Below are 27747 nucleotides of genomic sequence, written 5' to 3'. Positions count from 1 at the left end.
TACTGCGTGCTTGTGTTCATGGGGGGGCAGCCCCCATATAAATAAAGTGTATGGGGCCCTACATTTTGTGATGGTGGCCCTGTATTCCAAGTGGTTGAGTAGATGTTCTACAGACCGTAGACCATGGCCAACGAGCGGTGGAAGAGCCTACTCCCATTCCCCTTGGCTAATCCCCCCCCACCAGAGGTTCTTTAGCCTCTTCCTCTGGGAAAGTAAAGGGGAAGTAAAAGCCAGGCCTCTTTCTAAATTTCTTTTTATTGAAAAACCATAAATACAACACCAACAAAGAAAATCATCAAGCAACTGATGGGTCTAACAGTTACAAACATGTCTTCTGTCTTGGCATCAAATATCAGAAAATAATATTGTTGAATAATAATAATAATAACTCTTCTTCTCTATTTCCCACTCGTTCTACATAGCCAACGCTCACGCAGAGTGGTGGGGGGGTGGAACCTGTACAAGGGGGAGGGGCCTCTCCTTCCGCCCCTATAGAATCTTCTCCATAGAACTTTGTCAGTCCGTAGAATTCTCAAAACAGAAAACACTGAACAGATAGAAAATATAATAACAAAACTTGAATGGTGAGACCAACACTGGGGGGGAGGGGAGGAACCGCCCACGAGTAGCGTTAGGCACGCCCTCTCGGAACCAGCTCTGCCCCTTGGCGGCGGAAATCTTTGGCCATGAAAGGAAAAACAGAAGAAGAGCAAAGAAACGTTTCCGCCTCCTCTTTCAAACAATCGTCCAATCGTGCGCGTTTCCAACGTTTGGAGATCACCGATTGGTGGAGACGTCAACAGCCATTTTTTTCTTCCGAATTTGAGACATATTTGGTCGCGGATGATACAGTGAAGGACTAAATCCTTAGCCAATGGCTTCATTGCCGAGGGCCAATTACTATCGTTAATAAATGTACGACTGCAAAGGATGCTGGGAAAGGGCGAAATGCCATAAATTATAAATTAAACGTTCCATTGAAATCCCAGCACCGTACTTTCCTTCCACAAAAATATCTATGGTTGTGGTGCGACCGCCCCCCCCCCCCCCCCCCCCCCCCCCCCTGGATTCCCGTTGCCCTTCGATCCGGCAGTGCTGCGCGCCCCAAAGCATCGGCCATCTTGTATAAAAAAATACTGTGCTGCTAAAAAACGGTATAAAGGAACGCACTGCCGCCAAAAACCGGGGAAAAAAACGTAAGAAAAATATTCGTTAGAAAAGAACCCGGCCTAGAAAAAAGCTATTGTGTGAGTGTCTGTGGGTGGGGGGTGATCCCATCGGGGACCCTGTAGCGCCCCCCACTGGAGTGATCCCATATTGCATTGAACTACAGCTTCTCTACATTCCCACGTGACCCCTAAAGTCTCCTCTGGGGGGGACTGTACACGAGGTTAGCGGGAATTTATACAGCGTGGAACGGAAAACAAAACCGGCTTTTTCTCGACTCTCCGCCGTCTAAACCAATCACAGACCGGGGTTCAACTGGACCCCCCCCCTCTATATTTCTGCAGCCCCCTCACCGGATACAAACGGACGTCGGTTTTGGTCGCTAGCATTTTGGCTTCAACGGAGTAGAATGTGGGCGAATAAAGGACGAGGATAAATGCTGAGCCTTAGGCGGGCTTACACAGGCGGAAAGGCCATCGCAGCTTCTGTGGGGGCAAAATGTCTTTTCTTTGGAAGTTCTAGTTTATATATATTAAAGCTTAGCACTAGGATCTCACATTTACTATTTGGATGCAAATTTAGCTTCCTGCCTCTGCAAGCTCGCCCAGTCCCCGCGGGTGTGACGCTCTAATTATCCCATAGATCGTATCTAGGAACACTGACTGCCGGTGACCTACAGGGAGTATCAGGATTCACTGCCTTGGAACGGCAGCCAACAACCTCGACTCAAGGGCAAGTAGCATTCATGGTGTAAGTGGCCCATAAACCCTCACTTCTTGCCCCCGGTCTAGCCCATCTACTAATCAGCCAATCACAGGCCGCTATAGATTGACATTTATATATTGTTACTGATCATGGAGGGTCACTTTGCCCGCTGGGAGATGGGCACCAACCGCAACAACATCCATTGGTGGATGCAGCATTTATTGCCCTTGTTTGTAGAAGAATGGGTTCATTTTGCCCATTGTGTGTAAATATGCCCCCGATACCCCCCTAGGTACCCCATTTAGTAGCTACCACCTCTGGCTGACCAATGGGCTACTGGCTAGAGCAGGACTAGGAATAACTCTACTAAATGCCAGTGCCAATGACGTTGGTCCTATTGGGCTCCTACTGTTCCTTCTTAGGCTGATGCCCCACGGAGTGAGTTAAGGTGCCCATATTGGGGCAGATTTCAGCTGGCCACTTGGGTCCTTCAGGCTGATTTGGCAACTTATCTGCCCATGGATGGACAGGCCTATTTGACCAACATCTGGCCTTAAATTGGGCCAAACGATCGAAATAGCCTGATATCGCCCATCATAGGTGGGCATATCGGAAGACGATGGTCAACAAACGAACGTGTATGGCCCCCTTGGTCGCCCATGATGGATCTCTGCTACCGTGGGCGACTAACTGCCCCGAAATGCCTTTCCACGGGCAACAATAGGAAGCACCGGTGGAAAGCCCTAGGCATCACTTTAGCTTTCCCAAGTCGTGCCAAGTTGCCCGTAGGAGGAAATTTGGAAAGGTAAAGTGATGCCTAGGCCTTTCCACCGGCGAGTTAGCAGAGGTCTATAGCGGGCACCTAACTGGCTCCGTGGGGCATCAGCCTTAATAGGAGAATAGCAGTCACGGCTTTCCGACCCCTCACTATTGAGCCCAGTGTACCCCCCCCAGAAAGGGCCAAGATATGGTTTTAGGATCTTCTCCCGAGTTCTGTACGGGTCCAGCTGCCAAAGGCGCCACACGAATAGAAAACGATTTGGTGGGTTTGGGAAGAATAAATAAATAAATACATTTACAGAGGCTGCATATAGGGGTTACGGGGGCCGTTGGCATTATGGAAAGCGGTACCAGGATTATGGGGTTTGGTATTGGATATATACGGTCAGCAGGGGGCGCTGCTGGGTTTGTGCTGATAGTGTTTAATACAATATTCTGCTGTATTTGGATGCTCAACTCTTCCATGAATGTGGGAACCCATTTCCATCGCCCAATTCTAGGGGCAATATTACTGAGCGGGGGGGGGAGGGGGGGGGAACATTCCGTTCTACTCATTGTGGGCAAATGATACAGTATCCTACACCGAGAGTCACCTAGCGAGTGTGTAGCACAAGGGACTGATCCCCATCACAGCCGCCGACCCTGCACCGCTAAAGCTTCACATTCGTTCTTTCAGTGCTTGCCCCTTAGACCAAGGAACCGGAGGGCTGACAGTCTGATCCGGCCCCTCCTTACTCTAAAGGTGCCCGTACAGGGGCAGATTCCACTGCTTCAGACCAATTCGCTAGATTATCTGCCCGTGTATGGGCACCCCGATGGGCCTACCCAACCTAAAACTGCCCAGACGTTGGTCGGCTTGATTTACCGTCGGATCGAGAACCACATTGGCTCATTGATATGGTCCTCTGCCCAATGGCGCCTATGCCCGATATCGCCCACCTTGGAGAGAAGATCTGCTTGGTTGGTGACCTCGCTGGGTGAATCTAACCGCGTATGGCCCCCTTTATAACCAAACGACTTGCACCCCACTATTTGCTACTCTTACCTTGGTTATAAAGCGGAAGTGGATAGGGCGGTGACCGACCAACCAGAGATTAAAAAAAAAAAAACATTTCCTGTACGAATTTCGACATCAACCTCACAATGAACCGCACACAATGACTTTTTATCTGCAATGGGTCCAAAACGGTCCGTTCGACTGGCGCCGGGGGCCAGTGATCTGCGCTAATGGGCCGGAGCCGTCCCGCCGCCATACAAACCGCTGCTCATTGGGCTGGAAGATTACATTCGATCGTGTGATCATTAAATTAGTGAAACCCAAACGGTACCGTGTCCAAAGCGGAGCAGTACGGCGCCAACAAGCCGATACAGTAGTTGCTTACAAACAAGTTCAATAGATTCTTCCCTTTAGTAAATAAAAAAAGTCAAAGAAACCGGAAAAAAAAAACGGGGGAAATGGATCCTAACGAAAAAAAAACTCGTTATTTCAGTCCCTTTTCCCTTATACACAAGGCTCCACCCACCAAATGCCCTGAAAGTGCACAATGGATTGGATGGAGCGGGGAGCTCGCTGTGAATCATGGGAAAAGGAGGAAGTCTTCAGCTGCCGGTTACAAACTCTCTCGCTCCATCCAGGGTTCCGGATCCGGTTCTGTGCTAGGAACACTCGCCGACTTTTTTTTTTTTTTTTTTAAAACTTCCTTTCGGTAAAAATAAGAAATTCCCCCAAGGTTCTGTCTGAGGTCCACAGTGTTTGCCGCGGGTTTGCGCTCCCTTCGCCGTCGTGTATTTGGAACAGTGTTTTCTAAGTGTTTTACCCGAAACGCCTGGATTTTTAAAGCATATTGGACTTGAGGAACATGACTTTATTGGTCTCCTCTGTGCTTAGAAGTCTCCTGCGTTTGATGAGCAAGGTCTGCTCGCACATATTGACGCATTCGCTCCGGGCGCCCACGGCCGGCACGGCCAGCAGCCAGAAGGCCAGTTTGGCCAGTTTCGAATGCTTTTGGGTGACGGACGACCAATACTGGAAGAGGTCGGGGGTCACCTGGAACAGCGGCTCCTGCAAATAGTCGTACACTTCACTTTTGGCCAAACCGTCGTCCTCCGAAGCTTTGGAGCTTTCCGACGTTTGCCGGGGTTTTTTAGCCGGAGCCTCGAACTCCTGCTCCTCCACGACGTCTCGGACTTCGTTGATCAACTCACAGACTTTGCCGACGATCTCCTCGTGCTGGTAAGGCGGGACGGGCCTGAGCTTCTGCTGGGGGTCCAAGATCATGGCCACTTTGTGCGCCGAATCCACCTTGAAGTTCTCCTTCAAGGCTTCCAGGAAGAGGTGGCAGAGTTTGCTGATGACCCCCGCGTCGTTGGCTTTGGAGGTGAAGAGCTTCTCCAGCTTGACGTAGGTGGGCAGGACCAGCTGCAAGGTGGGCTTGCGTTCGTTGCTGAGGTCGATGACCGCTTGCTTTACGGGGGCCAAGATGGCGGCCAGGTTGCTCAGCAGATGCTTATTGAGATTCTGGATGATGCTGAGCTTCTTGGCCCGGCTGTAGAACTCGCAGATCTGCTCGTAGCGTTCGTGGACCAGCAGGAGCGAGTCTGTCACCGAGTTCCAGCAGGGCGGCGGGCAGCTCTCCTCCAGCGAGCCGAAGGTCTCCTTGGCGATGCCCGACGAGCCGGCCAGCTCCTCGGCCACGTTCAGCAGCTCCACCACCTCGTGCATGTTGCGCGCCTGCAGCGTGCGTTTGCTCAGCACGCTCTGCACCACCGAGTTCAAGGAGCAGGCGGAACAGCGCAGGCAGGTCCCGGCCTTGGAGAAGGCGGAGGAGTTGACTTTGCAGTCCGTAACGTAGACCGTCCGAATCTCCGACATGACGAACTCCGACAGGACATTCTGCACCCATTGGTGGATAAAGTCGCCGCTGTCCCGGTTGTCCACGTCCTTGATCCCCAGAACGTAGCGCTTGATCTGCTTGCACTCCACCTGGTACGCCGTCAGGATGTAGCACGAGTCGGACCCGACGCTCTGGGAGTGGCACGTGACCCCGATGCCCAGGCAGGCGTTGCTCCCCAGGGCGCAGGTCACCTTCACCTTGACTTGGTTGTACATCCGGGGGAGGTGCTTGAGCGCCAGGGTGTTCATGTTGCCCAGGATCTCGTTCACCGAGAAGGAGCCGTAACGGGCGCCGGTGTCGACCAGGGTCTGCGCCAGTTTCAGGAAGTCTTTGCTGTTGACCACGCTCAGCGCCCCCAGGTCGGCGCACATCACCCTCAGCAGCCGCTCCGCAATGTGTTGGCGCTCCTTCTCCGGCAGCGAGTTGTTACTGGGGACCGGCGGCGCCGCTGCTGGGGAGGAAACACAATGGCGGTTAGACGGGAGGGGCAAAACGGGGCAAATCCAGCGACGAGCGAGGCGTGACATTCTGCATTTCCCCATTGGCAATATTTGTTTTCCATGAAACGGCAGCAAAAATTTGCAGAGCGAGGGAAGAAAGTTGCGGTTGCATCAAAAAAGTTGCATCAAATACATTGTGGTCGCGGTTGGGGCAAAAAAATCGCCTCATAAATCATAAAATAAATCTTGTTTGTACCAAAAAAAACCATGTGCATCAAATTAGTCATCAAATAATTTGTGGTTGCGTCAAAAAAGTCGCAGTCGGGAAAAAAAAGTTGCGGCCGCATCAAATACATTGTGGTCAGGGTTGGGGCAAAAAAAATCACAATCGCCCCAAATAAATCTTGGTTGCGTCAAAAAAGTCATCAAATAATTTGTGGTTGCGTCAAAAAAGTCGCAGTCGGAAAAAAAAAAGTTGCAGCCGCATCAAATACATTGTAGTCACAGTTGGGGCAAAAAAATCACGGTCGCCCCAGATAAATCTTGGTTGCGTCAAAAAAGTCATTAAAAAAAAAAGTTGCGGCCGCATCAAATAAATCGTAGTTGCCTCATTTTACAAATTTTTTGCCGTTTCGGGAGTTTCACAAATATTTCGTCAAAGCTGAAAATTCGCCCGTCACAGATTGGCTCGTCGCTGGGTAGATCTCTGGAGGCGCGGGAATGACGGGAGGGAGGGACCTACTGTTATTGGCGTTGTTCCTCGGGGGCTGCGCTTTCCAGTGCTCCTCTGTCGGGGGCGCCGTGCGGGACTGGTTGGTCGGGATGTTGTTTTCATTGTCGGCTGGAAAAGAGGAATAAGAGTGGGCGTGGCCTTGTCAGGGATACAGATACACACAGGGACAGTGGGAGCCAATTAAAGGGGAACTATACCCCCAAACACTGTACGTCTCTATACAAATATATCACATAAACCATTTCATATAAATATACTTATTTAGCAGTAAGTGCCATTGGGTAATCCTAAATAGGTAACTGCCATTTTAGGTAGTAAGTGCCGCCCCCTGGGATCATAGGAGTCACAGTGCACACAAACAAGCCAAGGGAACACATACATGCTAGGCCCCATCAGCCAATGAATGGGCAGAGTTCTGCCACACTATTTTCATGTTACAGTTAGAGCTGCATTATTTCCTGTTAGGTAATGTCTGAGGGAGCACACAGCTGCATTACTTCCTGTCAGGGGATCTCTGAAGGGCGCACACAGCTGTATTACTTCCCGTCAGGGGATCTCTGAGGGAGCACACAGATGTATTACTTCCCGTCAGGGGATCTCTGAGGGAGCACACAGCTGTATTACTTCCTGTCAGGGGATCTCTGAGGGAGCACACAGCTGTATTACTTCCTGTCAGGGGATGTCTGAGGGAGCACACAGCTATATTACTTCCTGTCAGGTGATTTCTGAGGGAGCACACAGCTGTAATACTTCACTTCCTGTCAGGTGATGTCTGAGGGAGCACACAGCTGTATTACTTCCTGTCAGGGGATCTCTGAGGGAGCACACAGCTGTATTACTTCCTGTCAGGGGATCTCTGAGGGAGCACACAGCTGTATTACTTCCTGTCAGGGGATGTCTGAGGGAGCACACAGCTGTATTACTTCCTGTCAGGTGATGTCTGAGGGAGCACACAGCTGTATTACTTCCTGTCAGGGGATCTCTGAGGGAGCACACAGCTGTATTACTTCCTGTCAGGGGATCTCTGAGGGAACACACAGCTGTATTACTTCCTGTCAGGGGATCTCTGAGGGAACACACAGCTGTATTACTTCCTGTCAGGCGATGTGTGAGGGAGCACACAGCTGTATTACTTCCTGTCAGGAGATCTCTGAGGGAGCACACAACTGTATTACTTCCTGTCAGGTGATGTCTGAGGGAACACACAGCTGTAATACTTCCTGTTAGGTGATGTCTGAGGGAACACACAGCTGTATTACTTCCTGTCAGGTGATCTCTGAGGGAGCGCACAGCTGTATTACTTCCTGTCAGGTGATCTCTGAGGGACTCCCTGCCAGATACCGAGTGTAACCAGAACTAGGGGGAACTCACCAGCATGTGACTGCATGTGTTCCAGCAGGTTGTTGTAGAACTGGAACTGGATCCCACACGCACCGCACGTGTACGGCTCTGTCACGGGAACAAGCGCTTTAATATACAGAACAAAAGCGACTCCCAAATGTACAAAACATCAGTCAGTCAGACACTACAAGTGTATAGGGAGTCGGAACTCTTACTGCGTGTGTATAGGGAGTCGGAACTCTCACTGCGTGTGTATAGGGAGCCGGAACTCTCACTGCGTGTGTATAGGGAGTCGGAACTCTCACTGCGTGTGTATAGGGAGCCGGAACTCTCACTGCGAGTGTATAGGGAGCCGGAACTCTCACTGCGAGTGTATAGGGAGCCGGAACTCTCACTGCGAGTGTATAGGGAGCCGGAACTCTCACTGCGTGTGTATAGGGAGTCGGAACTCTCACTGCGTGTGTATAGGGAGTCGGAACTCTCACTGCGTGTGTATAGGGAGTCGGAACTCTCACTGCGTGTGTATAGGGAGCCGGAACTCTCACTGCGTGTGTATAGGGAGCCGGAACTCTCACTGCGTGTGTATAGGGAGCCGGAACTCTCACTGCGTGTGTATAGGGAGCCGGAACTCTCAATCCGTGTGTATAGGGAGTCGGAACTCTCACTGTGTGTGTATAGGGAATCGGAACTCTCAATCCGTGTGTATAGGGAGTCGGAACTCTCACTGTGTGTGTATAGGGAATCGGAACTCTCACTGCGAGTGTATAGGGAGTCGGAACTCTAACTGCGAGTGTATAGGGAGTTGGAACTCTAACTGCGAGTGTATAGGGAGTCGGAACTCTAACTGCGAGTGTATAGGGAGTCGGAACTCTAACTGCGAGTGTATAGGGAGTTGGAACTCTAACTGCGAGTGTATAGGGAGTCGGAACTCTAACTGCGAGTGTATAGGGAGTCTCTCCGCGCCAAGGTGCCTGGCGGCGCTGTGCCAATGTGAGGGGGCAGGAGCAGAGAAACAGGGGGGGATTCTGTCACACTCACTGGGGGGCACAATTGGGTCGTAGGCATGTCCCTTTAAAGGGACAGTTCACCTTTAAGTAAACTTAATATGTTATTGAATGGCCTATTTCTAGCAACTTTGCAATTGGTCTTCATTATTTATTTTTTTTAGAGTTTTTTTGCCTCTTTGCAGCTTTCACATGGGGGTCAGTGACCCCGGCAACCAAACCCTATTGCTCTGTAAGGCTCCAGTGTTATTGTTACTTTTTATTCCTTATCTTTCTATTCAGCCCCTCCCCTATTCATATATCAGTCTCTCAATCAAACCACTCCGTGGTTGCTAAGGTAATTTGAGCCCTAGCAACAGGATAACTGACCCCGGCAGCCAAACCCTATTGCTTTGTGAGGCTCCAGTTTTATTGTTATTGTTACTTTTTATTCCTTATCTTTCTATTCAGCCCCTCCCCTATTCATATACCTGTCTCCATTCAAACTGCTGCCTGGTTGCTAAGGTAAACAAGACCCTAGCAACCAGATAGCAGGAGACCTGCTGAACAAAAAGCTCAATAACAGAAAGACCACACACAATAAAAAATGAAGACCAACTGCAAATTGTGTAGATGACAGTTAGTAAAGTTAATTAAAAGGCCCCGTGGGGGTTTCTCAGGTTGCCAGGTTCATAGGAGTCGTGCCCAAACCGCCCGCCCTGGCACAGCCTGGCACACAGGTGCCTAGTGAATATGTAGCCAGTGTCTCGAGGCAACGACTAATCCCATAAGTGGCAGCGTGGGAGCGCCATGTACGCCGGATTAAAGGGGCAATTCCTATAAATAATCATTTCATTCTAAAATGAGCTTCCCGGGGCACAGGGGGCAAGATGGCCGCCCCCAAGCTGTTACTTGACACATGGCTCTGCCCCTTTAAAGGGGAACTTCACCTTCAGGGTTTAGTACGTTACAGAATGGCCTACTTCTAGCAACTCTGCAATTGGTCTTCATTATTTAATTCTTATAGTTTATTTATTTACCTTCCTCTTCTGCCTCTTTCCAGCTTTCAAATGGGGGTCACTGACCCCGGCAACCAAACCCTATTGCTCTGTGAGGCTCCAATTGTATTATAATTATCTTTATTTTCAGCCCCTCCCCTATTCATATTCCTGTCTCTCTTTTAAATCATTGCCTGGCTGCTAGGTTAAATTGGACCCTAGCAACCAGATAGCTGCTAAAATGCCAAACTGGAGAGAAAATCAGACCAACTGCAAATTGTATCAGAATAGCAGTCTCTACATCATATGGAACGTTAGTGTAAAGGGTCACCTTTAAGTTAATGCCCTATTCCTAGCAACTTTTCAATTGGTCTTCCTAATTATTTCTTATAGTTTTCTTTGCAGCTTTCAAATGGGGGTCGCTGACCCCGGCAACCAAAACCTATTGCTCTGTGAGGCTCCAGTTTTATTGTTACTTTTTATTCCTTATCTTTCTATTCAGCCCCTCCCCTATTCATATATCAGCCTCACGTTCAAACAGCTCCCTGGTTGCTAAGGTAATTTGAGCCCTAGCAACAGAATAACTGACCCCGGCAGCCAAACCCTATTGCTCTGTGAGGCTCCAGTTTTATTGTTATTGTTACTTTTTATTCCTTATCTTTCTATTCATATATCAGTGCTCCCTGGTTGCTAAGGTAATTGGAACCCTAGCAACCAAAGAGCTGCTGAAACTCCAAACTGAACAAAAACTGAAATCATTAAAAAAAAAAAGACCAATTGCAAATAAATTTTAAAACTTAATGTAAAGGTGAACATGATGCAAGTATTTAGGGGGGGGAAACAAGGGGTAGATGCCCCAATATCTGCCAGCAGGAAGTCCCCTAGTGCCCCTATTAACCCCGTAAGAGCCGAAGGCTTGGGGGCAGAGACTCGGAACCCTGACATACAGGCCTAACGCCTCCAGACGCCATTCAGGATCCGCCGGTTGCTTTAAACAAACACGATTTTGGGAGGGGGGGGGGGACCAGGGAGGGTGCGGCTGTAACAGGCCGGGACGGGTTTTCTCCAAATCCTCGGGGGGTTGCTAGGGAGCTGCCGGTGCCAACACTGAATGCTGTGCAGCCTGCAGCGCGCCGACGTTCTGCTAACTAAGCAGCAAGTGGGTTGCAGTTGAGCAACGCTAAAGGGAACCTTAGATACCCCAATATGGGACACCCCCCCCCCCCGGGGCACTGAGTGGCATTATGGGCGCCATGTAATCAAAGGCACTACGTTTGCCCAGGTGCAGTAACCCATAGCAACCGGTCAGCATTTACTGGTCCCCTTGCCATTGGTTGCTACGGGTTACTGCTCCTGGGCAAACTTAGTGCCTTTTTATTACATAGGGGGGTTGGTAGATTGTAAGCTCCGAGGGACACGTGTATGTATTATTGTACTGCCCCCTGTGTGTTCTATGGATGCACTGTTCTGCTGTATAAACACACACACACATATATATATATATATATATAAACATGTATAGGTATGGGACCTGTTATCCAGAAAGCTTGGGACCTGTTATCCAGAAAGCTTGGGATTTTCTGGATAAAGAGTCTGTGTGTAATTTGGAGCTCAAGGCCACAATGATGTGTGTATAACGGAGCCTATGGGATGGGGCCTTGCTTTCTGGATAGCGGGTTTCCGGATAGCGGATCCCACGCCTGCTACTCGGCCCACCTTCGGTCTTGGCGCCCTTCTCGTCCCTCGCCGCCGGTGCTTTGTTGTTTGTTTCCTCTTTCCGTTTTATTTTCTTCTTCCATCCCTTACCTCCCAGCATGCAGCGGGAAGAGAGAGAGATTAGGGGCCCGGCCAATGGGGAGCGTGGCCCCCCCAAACCCACCCCCGACCCCCAGGACACACAGGTCCGAAAGCATCAATAACTATATAGGGCCCCCGGCGGCTGATACAGGGGAATATGGGAAATCCCTTTATTACCCCCCCTGGGGCAGTTATAGGGAATATTAATTGCCCAGAGTGCCCCACAGGGAGGATCCAGGTTATAAGGGCCACACCCCCTCTATTACAAGGGGCAAGTCCCCCTCTCTGTATAATGAGGGCAGTGCCCAGCAGTGAGTGGCACGGGAATAGGTCGGGCACAATACCTACCGATATCCAGCTCTCCCCTGGGCTCTACTTCCTGTTTGGGCGCCGAGCCCCGCCCACTGTTCATACAGGGGGAAGTCTTGGTCGGGGACAGGTAGGGTTTCCTGTTATCTGCGTTGGGGAAGGAAACAGCGGCAGTGAGAGGAGCCCAAACCCATGGCCAAGTGCCCAGATACACCACCCCGGGCAGATATAATGCCCCCCAGAACCCACAGGTTGAGGACACAGTTCGGCCAATCAGATTAATGAGAAGACCGCAGACCCTATTTAACTAAGGCCAATGGGCACAAACATGAGGGAGGGCTGCTGGTCTCTGTATGGGGCGGCCGGCCAATCAGCCGTCAGCGTGCTGTTAGTACATAGCAGTGAATGGGAGGGACTGGGTCACTGCGGGCCGACCCATATAGTTACTAGCCCTGCCCTTAGCAACCCGTCTCTAGAAATATCTGGCACTGATTGTGTCCCCAAGGGAACCCCCAGACCTGTGTATTGGGGGGACACTCCCGGCTACAGAACCACAGCACAGGCCAGATTAGTTCTACTAGTGCCCCCCCCCCAGGGTCTGTCTAATAACCTGATTTGCTCATTAAAGGGGGGGCTCACTTTTAAGTTAGCCTTTAGTTTGTTACAAAATACCCTATTTCTAGCAACTTTGCAATTGGTCTTCATTATTTATTAATTATAGTTTTTGAATTATTTGCCTTCTTTGCTTTCAAATGGGGGTCACTGACCCCGGCAGCCAAACCCTATTGCTCTGTGAGGCTCCAGTTTTATTGTTATTGTTACTTTTTATTCCTTATCTTTCTATTCAGCCCCTCCCCTATTCCTATACCAGCCTCTCATCCCAACCACTCCCTGGTTGCTAAGGTAATTTCAGCCCTAGCAACAGTATAACTGACCCCGGCAGCCAAACCCTATTGCTCTGTGAGGCTCCAGTTTTATTGTTATTGTTACTTTTTATTCCTTATCTTTCTATTCAGCCCCTCCCCTATTCATATACCAACCTCTCATCCAAACCCCTCCCTGGTTGCTAAGGTAATTTCAGCCCTAGCAACAGGACAACTGACCCCGGCAGCCAAACCCTATTGCTCTGTGAGGCTCCAGTTTTATTGTTATTGTTACTTTTTATTCCTTATCTTTCTATTCAGCCCCTCCCCTATTCATATACCAGCCTCTCATTCAAATCCCTCCCTGGTTACTAAGGTAAATTGAACCCTAGCAACCAAATAGCTGCAGAGCTGTTGAACTGAAAATAAAATAACTAAAAAACAACAAACAATAAAAAATGAAGACCAATTGCAAACTGTCTCAGAATATCACTCTCTCCATCATACTAAGTTAACCCAAAGGTGACCGACCCCTGTAACCCTTTCCTACCCCAATACAGACCCTGTGTGAGCGGCAGGGAGGCACATGGTGCCACTCAGGGCGGAGTCAGGGGGAAGTGCCCACGGTGCCATTAGATGGGGCAGAACCCAGGGGCAGAGGGAAGAAGCGTTACCTTGCACCAACGGGAAGGGGCTGCCAATCATTGGGTTGGAGGAGTCTAGAGAAAAGAGACAGGCGTCACTAGAAAGTTCTCTCTCGCGCGCTACAGACTCACACTCGGGGCATGGGGGGATATGGGCATGTGGGTATGGGGGGATAGGTATAAGGGTATGGGCATGGGGGGATAGGTATAAGGGTATGGGCATGGAGGGTACAGGCCTGTGGGTATGGGCATGGGGGGATAGGTATAAGGGTATGGGCATGGAGGGTACAGGCCTGTGGGTATGGGCATGGGGGGATAGGTATAAGGGTATGGGCATGGAGGGTACAGGCCTGTGGGTATGGGCATGGGGGGATAGGTATAAGGGTATGGCACGGAGGGTACAGGCCTGTGGGTATGCGCATGGGGGGATGGCAGTGGGGGGGATGGTATAGGGGTATGGGCACGGAGGGTACAGGCCTGTGGGTATGGGCATGGGGGGATAGGTATAGGGGTATGGGCATGGAGGGTACAGGCCTGTGGGTATGGGCATGGGGGGATAGGTATAAGGGTATGGGCATGGAGGGTACAGGCCTGTGGGGTATGGGCATGGGGGGATAGGTATAAGGGTATGGGCATGGAGGGTACAGGCCTGTGGGTATGGGCATGGGGGGATAGGTATAGGGGTATGGGCATGGAGGGTACAGGCCTGTGGGTATGGGCATGGGGGGATAGGTATAAGGGTATGGGCACGGAGGGTACAGGCCTGTGGGTATGCGCATGGGGGGATGGGCACGGAGGTATGTGCCGGTGGGTATGTGCATGGGGGGATAGGTATAGGGGTATGGGCACGGAGGGTAAAGGCCTGTGGGTATGGGCATGGGGGGATAGGTATAGGGGTATGGGCACGGAGGGTACAGGCCTGTGGGTATGGGCATGGGGGGATAGGTATAAGGGTATGGGCATGGAGGGTACAGGCCTGTGGGTATGGGCATGGGGGGACAGGTATAAGGGTATGGGCACGGAGGGTACAGGCCTGTGGGTATGCGCATGGGGGATGGGCACGGAGGTATGTGCCGGTGGGTATGTGCATGGGGGGATAGGTATAGGGGTATGGGCACGGAAGGTACAGGCCTGTGGGTATGGGCATGGGGGGATAGGTATAGGGGTATGGGCACGGAGGGTACAGGCCTGTGGGTATGGGCATGGGGGGATAGGTATAAGGGTATGGGCATGGAGGGTACAGGCCTGTGGGTATGCGCATGGGGGGATAGGTATAAGGGTATGGGCACGGAGGGTACAGGCCTGTGGGTATGCGCATGGGGGGATGGGCATGGAGGTATGTGCCGGTGGGTATGTGCATGGGGGGATAGGTATAGGGGTATGGGCACGGAGGGTACAGGCCTGTGGGAATGGGCATGGGGGGATAGGTATAGGGGTATGGGCACGGAGGGTACAGGCCTGTGGGAATGGGCATGGGGGGATAGGTATAGGGGTATGGGCACGGAGGGTACAGGCCTGTGGGAATGCGCATGGGGGGATGGGCACGGAGGTATGTGCCGGTGGGATAGGTATAGGGGTATGGGCACGGAGGGTACAGGCCTGTGGGTATGGGCGGATAGGTATAGGGGTATGGGCACGGAGGGTACAGGCCTGTGGGTATGGGCATGGGGGGATAGGTACAGGGGCATGGGGGGATAGGTATAGGGGTATGGGCACGGAGGGTACAGGCCTGTGGGTATGGGCATGGGGGGATAGGTATAGGGGTATGGGCACAGAGGGTACAGGCCTGTGGGTATGGGCATGGGGGGATAGGTACAGGGGCATTGGGGGATAGGTATAGGGGTATGGGCACGGAGGGTACAGGCCTGTGGGTATGGGCATGGGGGGATAGGTACAGGGGCATGGGGGGATAGGTATAGGGATATGGGCACGGAGGGTACATGCCCCCCTAACTTGCACAGAGGGTACAGGCCTGTGGGTATGGGCATGGGGGGATAGGTATAGGGGTATGGGCACAGAGGGTACAGGCCTGTGGGTATGGGCATGGGGGGATAGGTATAGGGGTATGGGCACGGAGGGTACAGGCCTGTGGGTATGGGCATGGGGGGATAGGTATAGGGGTATGGGGGATAGGTATAGGGGTATGGGCACGGAGGGTACAGGCCTGTGGGTATGGGCATGGGGGGATAGGTACAGGGGCATGGGGGGATAGGTATAGGGGTATGGGCACGGAGGGTACAGGCCTGTGGGTATGGGCATGGGGGATAGGTATAGGGGTATGGGCACAGAGGGTACAGGCCTGTGGGTATGGGCATGGGGGGATAGGTACAGGGGCATTGGGGGATAGGTATAGGGGTATGGGCACGGAGGGTACAGGCCTGTGGGTATGGGCATGGGGGGATAGGTACAGGGGCATGGGGGGATAGGTATAGGGATATGGGCACGGAGGGTACATGCCCCCCTAACTTGCACAGAGGGTACAGGCCTGTGGGTATGGGCATGGGGGATAGGTATAGGGGTAAGGGCACAGAGGGTACAGGCCTGTGGGTATGGGCATGGGGGGAGAGGTATAGGGGTATGGGCACAGAGGGTACAGGCCTGTGGGTATAGGCATGGGGGGATAGGTATAGGGGTAAGGGCACAGAGGGTACAGGCCTGTGGGTATGGGCATGGGGGGATAGGTATAGGGGTATGGGCACAGAGGGTACAGGCCTGTGGGTATGGGCATGGGGGGATAGGTATAGGGGTAAGGGCACAGAGGGTACAGGCCTGTGGGTATGGGCATGGGGGATAGGTATAGGGGTAAGGGCACAGAGGGTACAGGCCTGTGGGTATGGGCATGGGGGGATAGGTATAGGGGTATGGGCACAGAGGGTACAGGCCTGTGGGTATGGGCATGGGGGGATAGGTATAGGGGTATGGGCACAGAGGGTACAGGCCTGTGGGTATGGGCATGGAGTAGAGCTCAGTGCAAGATGCCAGCACAGTACAATAATAATAAGAGCAGGGGGCACTAGCAGTGATCATGTAGAAGAGTGGGGGGCACACACACACGTTGGGGTCCCACTATGCACAGGGTGGGGGTTAGGAGGGAAAAGATACCTTTCTGCCAGCTGGTCACGTTCCCTCCTGCCACCATGTCGGCCATGCCCGCGTGCGTCCTGCTGGAACCTGCACATACAGGCACCGGTTATACCCACAGCCTGGGCACGGGGGGCACACACTGCACCTAACCCCACCCAGCATGTAATGTATGGAGCACTACTGGCCAATCAAAGTTACCCCTATCCCAGGCTGCTGCCCAGGGGATCATGAGAGGGATGCTGGGTAGGGAACAGGCAGGGGGTGGAGTCATGATCTCGTGGGCTGTTCCCATAGTGAGAGGTGGGAGGAGCCTTACCGCTCGAGTGCTGTGAGTTGCTGTTTGTCTCATCGTAGTTATTGGCGGTCTTCGATTCCCTCGACTCCACGTCAGGGCTGAACGCGCGCTCTATAGGCCACAAACACAGCGAATAAACACGCGGGCGCCTTATTGCATCACTCACGGGGCAGGACTGGGGGGCAATGGGACTGCAGAGCCCACACACAGCAATGGATGACATGCCAGCTCCCCCCTACATGGGCACCCCATGGAAATCCCTCCTGGCACAGCAGGCACATTGGGTTGCACTGATCCCTGCCTTGTGGCACCCAACCCGGGGAGACGCAAACCCACTGTTTTTGTGACTCTGAAGCCCACCAATCAGAACGCTTCCTGCTGTGGGCATGAGAGCCCTTATGTGCCCCTCCATGCCAACACTACTCCTAAGGGCACAGTCTCACGTATTAGGAAAAGTGCAGGCTGCCAGGAGCAGCAGGGACTCTGATTGGAGAATGCTTTGTGCATATATAATGAGGGCCAATTAACATAGGGAGACAAGGGGTTAATGGGCTGTACTTACTGATTGGCGCATGGAGTGCCACGTGCTCCTGGTACGGCGTGTAGTACTTGTACTGTTTGCCACAATACTCACACGTGTAGTTGCCCGTCTCTGTAGGGGGGAAGAGGAGAGCGAATCAGAGTCCGAGAGCGACGCGGGGCGAGAATCTGCTGAAAGTCGCCATTTGCCAAATGGGCCAAGCTCCTCCCTGTGGGCACCGGCTACTGGCACCAGGCTGGCACAGTAAAGGAGGAACTGGACCCCCCTAGCTTTCAGAACCAGCAACTCCCAGCATACCTATAGGGACCCCAGAGCATGCTGGGAGATATCAGTCATAACGGCAAATTTCTAAGGACACTTAAATCTGACATACGGCGGCTCCGCCCCCTGGAATCTGCTTTGGTCTTTAGCGCAAACTGTTCCTTGTGTATTAGTGCGAGACACAGAGAGACGGGGAACCGACATGGCAGCTCCTACCCAAATGAGGCTTATCCAGAAACAGCAATGTCCTCAGTGCCTGTAAGCTGCCCCCCCCATACCTGCACCCCCCCCTGTACCTGCCATATTCCCTATCATTACTCTGGGGCCAATGCGTTTCTCCAGGGATGCTACACTCCATAGGCCGGGCAGCGGGGAGGGGGGTGGGGGGCGTGCAGCTGAGAGCAAGACAAGGCCGAGACCCTGTTGGGCCAGAAGTCCCTCAGCCAATCATACTTGGACCCAGTTTGAGGAATGGCTCAGAGTCCTCTTCTTTACTGTCCCCTGCCGTTACCATCATATGGATATAGGTGTCTGGGAAAGACAGAATGATAAAAAGAACAAAATGAAACTCGTTGCAGATTGGTTTTCTCACCCCCCCCCCAATCCCAATCCCAAGCCCCCCTGCACTAACTACAAGGTCTCCCTGAACCCCCACCCAGACTGCAGGAGACCCCCCCAATGCAGAGAGAATAGGGAGGAGACCCATCAAACTCAGACCCCAATGACTGACCAATCAACCACAACTGCCAGTGGCTGAACCAATCAAATCAGCCCCCAGTGGCTGAACCAATCAAATCAGCCCCCAGTGACTGAACCAATCAAACTCAGCCCCCAGCGACTGAACCAATCAAACTCAGCCCCCAGCGACTGAACCAATCAAACTCAGCCCCCAGCGACTGAACCAATCAAACTCAGCCCCCAGAGACTGAACCAATCAAACTCAGCCCCCAGCGACTGAACCAATCAAACTCAGCCCCCAGCGACTGACCAATCAAACTCAGCCCCCAGAGACTGAACCAATCAAACTCAGCCCCCAGCGACTGACCAATCAAACTCAGCCCCCAGAGACTGAACCAATCAAACTCAGCCCCCAGCGACTGAACCAATCAAACTCAGCCCCCAGCGACTGACCAATCAAACTCAGCCCCCAGCGACTGACCAATCAAACTCAGCCCCCAGCGACTGACCAATCAAACTCAGCCCCAGCGACTGACCAATCAAACTCAGCCCCCAGTGACTGACCAATCAAACTCAGCCCCCAGTGACTGACCAATCAAACTCAGCCCCCAGCGACTGACCAATCAAACTCAGCCCCCAGCGACTGACCAATCAAACTCAGCCCCCAGCGACTGACCAATAGATCTAACACTGAATCCGTTGCCACACTGCCCCCTACAGCTTAGCTTCCTGAGCACCCATCACTTCCATAGAGAAGCACCCGCTATCACTCATTTAATGCCCCCGGGGCAGTACTGGGGTATAAGAGAGGCCTCTGCTGCAAGCCCAGCCCACCCCCGTGCCCAATGTACTGGCAGTCTGGGAGCAGCGCAGGCTAATGCTGGCCCAATGACCAGTAGCCCCCGGGCTTCCCATAGCCACAGCCATACCAATACCCATGCCGAGGCACTTCCATTGGGAAGTAGGGTAAGTAAAGAAGTTGTGGATACATGGCTGAAGCCCCAGGCAGAAATACTGGGCCCATCCACTAATATTCAGGGGCAACACCGGCCTAAATGCACTCACTCCGAGTCCCAGGGACACCGAACCCAAACCGGACCGGGGGTTCTGACTCAACACAAAAGACCTAAAATCTGCAGGAGTCGGTAACTCAGTGCAACTGCACCTACTGACACTCAGCGCCAGCGAAATCCTCTCCAACAGCGCCACCTAGTGCTGCACTGGCGTCATAGCACCCTGGCAATGCCCAGCCGGCCCCTCAGGTACAGAGTGCCCCATATACCCCTCCAAATGTACCCCAGTGCCCCTATATACCCCTCCCAAATGTACCCCAGTGCCCCTATATACCCCTCCCAAATGTACCCCAGTGCAACTATATACACACACCGACCAATCTCTATACCCCCCAAATGTACCCCCGTGCCCCTATATACACACACTGACCTATCTATATACCCCCCAAATGTACCCCAGTGCCCCTATATACACACACTGACCTATCTATATACTCCCAAATGTACCCCAGTGCCCTTATATACCCCTTCAAATGTACCCCAGTGCCCCTATATACACACACCGACCTATCTATATACAAACTCACACTCATATACCCTGGGGGTAACAAGCCAGGCACTGGGGCCCCTGGGGGTAACAAGCCAGGCACTGGCGCCCCTGGGGGTAACAAGCCAGGCACTGGGGCCCCTGGGGGTAACAAGCCAGGCACTGGCGCCCCTGGGGGTAACAAGCCAGGCACTGTAATACAGGAACAGCCCTGGGAAAGCCATTCCTCTCACCCACAGATGCCACACTAGGGCACTTAACTGAGTATTTCTACCCCCCCTGCCCCACAGGCTCAGCTGGTACCACACCCCAGTAGGGAGGCGATGAGTTCCTGATGCCCATTATGTGCCCCTGTACATGTGTGTTCTACTCACTGGCACCCTATTGGCACCCCAGTGCCAGTATGGGTGCCAGTTGGGCACACAGAGCCATGATGCCAATGGATGAGGATGGGGTGGCACATTGAGCTCATATTCTCCAAGCAGTGCGAGGGCCCCCTTTACCCGACCTAGTGCCCTGGGGGTCTAGTAAGTGGGGGCAATGGTAATGTCCAATGGGTAATGAGATGAGGGAAGGTAGGCGGGGCCTATGTAAAACCCCAATGGATCCCCACAGGAAGCAGTGGGGCAGTTGGTGCTTGGTTCTAGTGACACAGACTGGTTTAAAGGGGCAGTTCACCTTTAACTTTTATTATGTTACAGAATTGCCAATTCTAAGCAACTTTTCAATTGGTCTTCTTTATTTATTTGTTATAGTTTTTGAATTATTTGCCTCTTTGCAGCTTTCAAATGGGGGTCACTGACCCCGGCAGCCAAACCCTATTGCTCTGTGAGGCTCCAGTTTTATTGTTACTTTTTATTCCTTATCTTTCTATTCAGCCCCTCCCCTATTCATATTCCTGTCTCTCATTCAAACCACTCCCTGGTTGCTAGGGTAAATAAGACCCTAGCAACCAAATAGCTGCTAAAATACCAGAGAGCTGCGGAACAAAAATCTAAATAACTGAAAAACCCTAAATAATGTTGTAAATAATACTTTTTATTACTTAATGCCTGTCTCGTCCCCCTCTTACCCCTCCATACCAGTCTCTCATTCAAACCACTCCCTGGTTGCTATGGTAACTTGGACCCTAGCAACCAGATAGCTGCTGAAACTCCAAACTGGAGAGCTGGGGCGCCCCATACACAACCCGACCAATGAGACAACAAGAGGCTCTGCCCAACCAGCTCAGTGCCAATGTTAATGCCAGGCTTGGGAAAAATATCACCCCCACCAAGGACTGAGGGAAGCCCCCCCCCCCACCCTACAGCAGCACCAAGAGCAGTGCCTTCTGGGAATCCAGCTCCCCCTCCCTGAGCAGGGGGTCCCTACATCCCTACCTGCACTCACCCCCATGTAAGCGCCACTTCATCTCCTGCAGAACCCTGTAACCAGAACCCTGCAGCCTGAACCCTGCAGTCAGGACCCTGTAACCAGAATCCTGCAGCCTGAACCCTGTAACCAGAACCCTGCAGCCAGAACCCTGTAACCAGAACCCTGCAGCCAGAACCCTGTAACCAGAACCCTGCAGCCAGAACCCTGTAACCAGAACCCTGTAACCAGAACCCTGCAGCCTGAACCCTGTAACCAGAACCCTGTAACCAGAACCCTGTAACCAGAACCCTGCAGCCTGAACCCTGTAACCAGAACCCTGTAACCAGAACCCTGCAGCCTGAACCCTGCAGCCTGAACCCTGTAACCAGAACCCTGCAGCCAGAACCCTGTAACCAGAACCCTGTAACCAGAACCCTGCAGCCTGAACCCTGTAACCAGAACCCTGTAACCAGAACCCTGTAACCAGAACCCTGCAGCCTGAACCCTGCAGTCAGGACCCTGTAACCAGAACCCTGCAGCCTGAACCCTGTAACCAGAACCCTGTAGCCAAAACCCTGTAACCAGAACCCTGCAGCCTGAACCCTGCAGTCAGGACACTGCAGTCAGGACACTGCAGCCAGAACCCTGCAGCCTGGACCCTGTAACCAGAACCCTGCAGCCAGGACCCTGCAGCCTGAACCCTGCAGTCAGGACACTGCAGCCACAGCCCTGCAGCCAGAACCCTGTAACCAGAACCCTGCAGCCAGGACCCTGTAACCAGAACCCTGCAGCCTGAACCCTTCAGTCAGAACCCTGCAGCCTGAACCCTTCAGTCAGAACCCTGCAGCCACAGCCCCGCAGCCTGAACCCGAAGTCAGAACCCTGCAGCCTGAACCCTGTAGCCTGAACCCGTCCCAGCCCAGGGGCCAGAGGAAGGAGGAGAGTGGGATACTTACCATCCACTGCATGTAAGTCCCTGTGCTCTTGGAAGCAGCTGTAATATTTGTATTTTTTGCCACAGATGTCGCACGTGTAGCGAAAATTGTCTGTAAGAATGAAAATATGTATATGCTAGCACACTGAGATGAATGGGGGGCTTCACACAGGGCACATTGGGGAGAAGCAGGGGCCCCCGGCTAGTGGGGTCGGTCCATGGAGCCAGCTGGGGGGGGCCCTGCGTGAGAGATGGGACATGAGCAGATGGACTGTTCCATGAAGTGAGGGGGGTAATAAGCCAGGCACTGGGACCCCTGGGGGTAACAAGCCCCTTGTATCACTTGTCTTGGGAAACCATTCCTCTCACCCACAGATGCCACACTGGGGCACTTACCCGAGTATTTCTACCCCTCCTACCCCCCCTGCCCCACAGGCTCAGCCAGTACCACACCCCAGTAGGGGGTTCTGGGAGTCATTGCCTGCCATATCCAACATGATCCCAACAGGGGGTTCATCTAACAACTACACTACGGGTGGGACTGGGTCTGATGGCACCGAGGGCACGGGGCTGAGTGACTGAGCCAAACCCATGGCTAATATGGGCCGAGCCAACCCCCACACTTACTGCCCCCACATAACCAGCAGCATTCCACTTCCTCAAGCAACTGCTCCGTGCCAGGGGATGCCCGGGGGCACTGCCACTAACACAGGGACACACAGACAGCAGAGGGGAGAGCTGGGAGGTGACACAGTGAGTGGGCATGGAGGGCGGCAGAGGGAATGAGATGGGCATGGGTTTGGGACTGCGAGGCATCGTGAGTGGCACCTTCTGGCACTGCCCATAATGATCTGGCGCTAATGGGCACTAAATAGCAAATGGGCAGATTTATTATTATTATGGCTTATGAATGCCCCGCGGGCCCCCAGCCTGACAGCCAATGTGTATGCCCGGTGGGCCCCCTGCCTGACAGCCAATGGCTCGTGTATGCCCCGGGGGCCCCCAGCCTGACAGCCAATGGCTAATGTATGCCCCGGGGGCCCCCAGCCTGACAGCCAATGGCTAATGTATGCCCCGCGGGCCCCCAGCCTGACAGCCAATGTGTATGCCCGGTGGGCCCCCTGCCTGACAGCCAGTGGCTCGTGTATGCCCCGGGGGCCCCCAGCCTGACAGTCAATGGCTAATGTATGCCCCGGGGGCCCCCAGCCTGACAGCCAATGTGTATGCCTGGTGGGACCCCAGCCTGACAGCCAATGGCTCGTGTATGCCCCGGGGGCCCCCAGCCTGACAGCCAATGGCTCGGGGACACAGCAGACACAAATGTACCACTTGCCCACGGGCTACTAACAGTCTATGGCAACTTTGGCATAAGGTCCAATTGGATTTATCTGCTAGAACTGGTTCAATGTGCTGAACTGCCGCCTCCTACCAATCAACTGACCAATCACGTAACGAGAGTGCATCAGCGAGAGCCACGCCCCTTATACCCCCACGTTACCCAATAACAGTCCAGCGGGTAAATCCAAAGCCCCAAATGCACCAACGGAACCCCCGGCCCGGAATCACCGCCCCATAACCGACCAATGAGGGAGAGGGGGGAACCATTTATATGAACCGCCTGTCAGATTCTGTGTCCGAAGAAATTTGTCATTTTGCTCAGTAACAGCGATTAGTAAACTCCCAGCAGCCCCGTGTGAGGGGCACTTACCTGAGGGACTGCACCAACAGCACATAGTGACACATAGGTACATTCATTGTCTGCCCCCCCCCCCCCCAATGTGCAGCAATGTACCTACCCCCCCCAATGTGCAGCAATGGTACCTACCCCCCCCCAATGTGCAGCAATGGTACCTACCCCCCCCCCAATGTGCAGCAATGGTACCTACCCACCCCCCAATGTGCAGCAATGGTACCTACCCCCCCAATGTGCAGCAATGGTACCTCCCCCCCCCAATGTGCAGCAATGTACCTACCCCCCCCCCCCCAATGTGCAGCAATGGTGCCTACCCCCCCAATGTGCAGCAATGGTACCTACCCACCCCAAATGTGCAGCAATGGTACCTACCCCCCCCCAAATGTGCAGCAATGGTACCTACCCCCCAAATGTGCAGCAATGTACCTACCCCCCCCCCCCAAATGTGCAGCAATGTACCTACCCCCCCCCCCCCAAATGTGCAGCAATGTACCTACCCCCCCCCAATGTGCAGCAATGGTACCTACTCCCCCAAATATGCAGCAATGGTACCTACCCCCCATGTGCAACAATGGTACCTACCCCCCCAATGTGCAGCAATGGTACCTACCCCCCCATGTGCAACAATGGTACCTACCCCCCCCATGTGCAACAATGGTACCTACCCCCCCAATGTGCAGCAATGGTACCTAACCCCCCATGTGCAACAATGGTACCTACCCCCCCATGTGCAACAATGGTACCTACCCCCCCCATGTGCAACAATGGTACCTACCCCCCCCCACGTGCAACAATGGTACCTACCCCTCCCCCCCCCCCCATGTGCAACACTAGTCACTTAGAGCCCCACACTCATTATTTTAACAACCAAACCCTTATTTTTATCTTTTTATCTGAACTTTTTTAGACATGTTGTAGTTACCCTTTATTTTGTGGCTACTCCTGCCCTGGGGGTTACATGGGGGGCTCAGTATAAAACACCATAGTCGTGCCCGGAGGTTCTGCCCTCGGCCCCATGAGGTTGGTACTGGGACCCCCGCCCTCTGTACAAACAGTCCCATATGAGTGTGAGTGGGCTCGGGCCCTGGCACTGTATCAGGGAGACCCCATTTGGCCTGAAATCCATCACAAAAGGCAGAATCCCCCCCCCCCACAGAATGCACCCTGACACCCCTGCCTTGGGCACAAACATGCACAGCGCTGGGAGCGTACCAAGGCGCGGGCACGGGGGGGGGCAAATATTTATGTGAGAGGCCGAAAACAGGTTTCTCCGGTTCAGCAGACAAAGGCAGAAAGGAGCCTCTCAGTTCCGCTCCCCCCACTCATTCAATAAGGATTTCACAATCCAGCGAATAGAAGGGAAAGTGCTACTTACTGCCCTGCGATGCCCCCTCGCCCGACGCCGATTCATTGTCTGAAACAAAAAAGGCACAGGGGGCATTAACATGGGTACTATCAAGGGCATGGCAGCACAACTGAGGAACTCCCTTATGGGCCCCTTCCCATGGCTTGCTGGGTAATAGCTGCCATATTGGGTGGGGATTTATGGGCCAGGGTATGAGCCCCTTCCCATGGCTTGCTGGGTAATAGCTGCCATATTGGGTGGGGATTTATGGGCCAGGGTATGAGCCCCTTCCCATGGCTTGCTGGGTAATAGCTGCCATATTGGGTGGGGACTTATGGGCCAGGGTATGAGCCCCTTCCCATGGCTTGCTGGGTAATAGCTACCATATTGGGTGGGGACTTATGGGCCAGGGTATGGGCTCCTTCCCATGGCTTGCTGGGTGATAGCTGCCATATTGGGTGGGGACTTATGGGCCCCATTCCCAGGGCTTCCTGGGTGATAGCTGCCATATTGGGTGGGGACTTACGGGCCAGTGTTTGGGCCCCTGCCCAGAGCTTCCTTGGGTGATAGCTGCCATATTGGGTGGGGACTTATGGGCCAGTGTCTGGGCCCCTTCCCAGGGCTTCCTGGGTGATAGCTGCCATATTGGGTGGGGACTTACGGGCCAGTGTCTGGGCCCCTTCCCAGGGCTTCCTGGGTGATAGCTGCCATATTGGGTGGGGCCAGCTTTATGGGCCAGCTTTATGGGCCAGCTTTATGGGCCAGCTTTATGGGCCAGCTTTATGGGCCAGCTTTATGGGCCAGCTTTATGGGCCAGCTTTATGGGGCTTGCTGCCATATTGGGTGGGGACTTACAGGCCCCTTCCCATGGGAGCGCTGTGCCTGGGCTAAAGAGGCGGGGCAGACAATATATGATTGACAGCTACAGCTGCTTTAATTATAAAAAAGATTTTGGTTTCCATGTTTAACAGGAGAGGGGCTTTAATCCCCCAGCTTGTACATGCAGCTGGCAGCCCCCGTTAATCCCATCGTGCAGCCAATCAATCAGTTACATTTAGCGAAGGAGGAGGAGTTACCTATGTGCGCCCGAACATGCGTCTGGAAACAGTTGTAATATTTGTACTTCTTCCTACAAATCCCACACTCGTAGGAACCTGGAAAGGAAGGGAACATTATAAGCCCCTCCCACACAGCATCATAACCTGCCCGCACCCTTGCCAATGGCTGTACTATAATGCCAGGGGGATCTACACCCACACTGGTACCCACATAGTATAACTGGCCCCCCGGGAAACACTAAGGCAGAATACAGGGGGAGGGACAGGAAGTCTGTGACTCAAGCAGTGGGTGGGACTAGAACACTCTGAAGGAAGCTTACAGGGGGTGGGACAGGAAGTCTGTATCTAAAGAAGTGGGTGGGACTAGAATGCTCTGATGGAAGCTTCCAGGGGGAGGGACAGGAAGTCTGTAACTAAAGCAGTGGGTGGGACTAGAACATGCTGATGGTAGCTTCCAGGGGGAGGGACAGGAAGTCTAACTAAAGCAGTGGGTGGGACTAGAACACTCTGATGGAAGCTTACAGGGGGAGGGACAGGAAGTCTGTAACTCAAGCAATGGGTGGGACTAGAACGCTCTGATGGAAGCTTACAGGGGGTGGGACAGGAAGTCTTTAACTAAAGCAGTGGGTGGGGCTAGAACACTGATGGAAGCTTACAGGGGGAGGGACAGGAAGTCTGTATCTAAAGCAGTGGGTGGGGCTAGAACACTGATGGAAGCTTACAGGGGGAGGGACAGGAAGCCTGTAACTAAAGCAGTGGGTGGGACTAGAACATGCTGATGGAAGCTTACAGGGGGAGGGGCAGGAAGTCTGTAACTAAAGCAGTGGGTGGGGCTAGAACACTGATGGAAGCTTACAGGGGGAGGGACAGGAAGTCTGTATCTAAAGCAGTGGGTGGGACTAGAACGCTCTGATGGAAGCTTACAGGGGGTGGGACAGGAAGTCTGTATCTAAAGCAGTGGGTGGGGCTAGAACACTGATGGAAGCTTACAGGGGGTGGGACAGGAAGTCTGTAACTAAAGCAGTGGGTGGGACTAGAACATGCTGATGGAAGCTTACAGGGGGTGGGACAGGAAGTCTGTAACTAAAGCAGTGGGTGGGGCTAGAACACTGATGGAAGCTTACAGGGGGTGGGACAGGAAGTCTGTATCTAAAGCAGTGGGTGGGACTAGAACGCTCTGATGGAAGCTTACAGGGGGTGGGACAGGAAGTCTGTAACTAAAGCAGTGGGTGGGGCTAGAACGCTCTGATGGAAGCTTACAGGGGGTGGGACAGGAAGTCTGTAACTAAAG

The 27747-nt window shown here is 53.0% G+C and overlaps 1 protein-coding gene across 3 annotated transcripts in view; it reads right to left on the bottom strand.

Annotated features, from left to right (window-relative positions):
• Positions 1-236: 236 nt before the first annotated feature.
• Positions 237-27747, bottom strand: part of znf618 (zinc finger protein 618) — a 53109-nt gene continuing 25598 nt past the window's right edge. Inside the window, exons 4-16 of one of the 3 annotated variants that reach the window (XM_031892013.1) lie at positions 26475-26552; positions 25429-25467; positions 22383-22472; positions 18289-18366; positions 17596-17685; positions 17055-17144; positions 16757-16825; positions 13685-13729; positions 12187-12294; positions 11758-11847; positions 8091-8168; positions 6729-6827; positions 237-5997 (exon numbers count right to left, since the gene is read on the bottom strand). In XM_031892013.1, the coding sequence (XP_031747873.1) occupies positions 4487-5997; positions 6729-6827; positions 8091-8168; positions 11758-11847; positions 12187-12294; positions 13685-13729; positions 16757-16825; positions 17055-17144; positions 17596-17685; positions 18289-18366; positions 22383-22472; positions 25429-25467; positions 26475-26552 (2465 nt within the window). In that variant the 3' untranslated portion in view covers positions 237-4486. The remainder of the gene's footprint in view (positions 5998-6728; positions 6828-8090; positions 8169-11757; positions 11848-12186; positions 12295-13684; positions 13730-16756; positions 16826-17054; positions 17145-17595; positions 17686-18288; positions 18367-22382; positions 22473-25428; positions 25468-26474; positions 26553-27747) is intronic. The other 2 variants (XM_031892011.1, XM_031892012.1) reach the window with 2 other exon arrangements.

Source organism: Xenopus tropicalis, chromosome 8 (genome assembly GCF_000004195.4).
Source record: "Xenopus tropicalis strain Nigerian chromosome 8, UCB_Xtro_10.0, whole genome shotgun sequence".
NCBI lineage: Eukaryota > Metazoa > Chordata > Amphibia > Anura > Pipidae > Xenopus > Xenopus tropicalis.
This window is presented reverse-complemented; position numbering and strand designations above follow the sequence as displayed.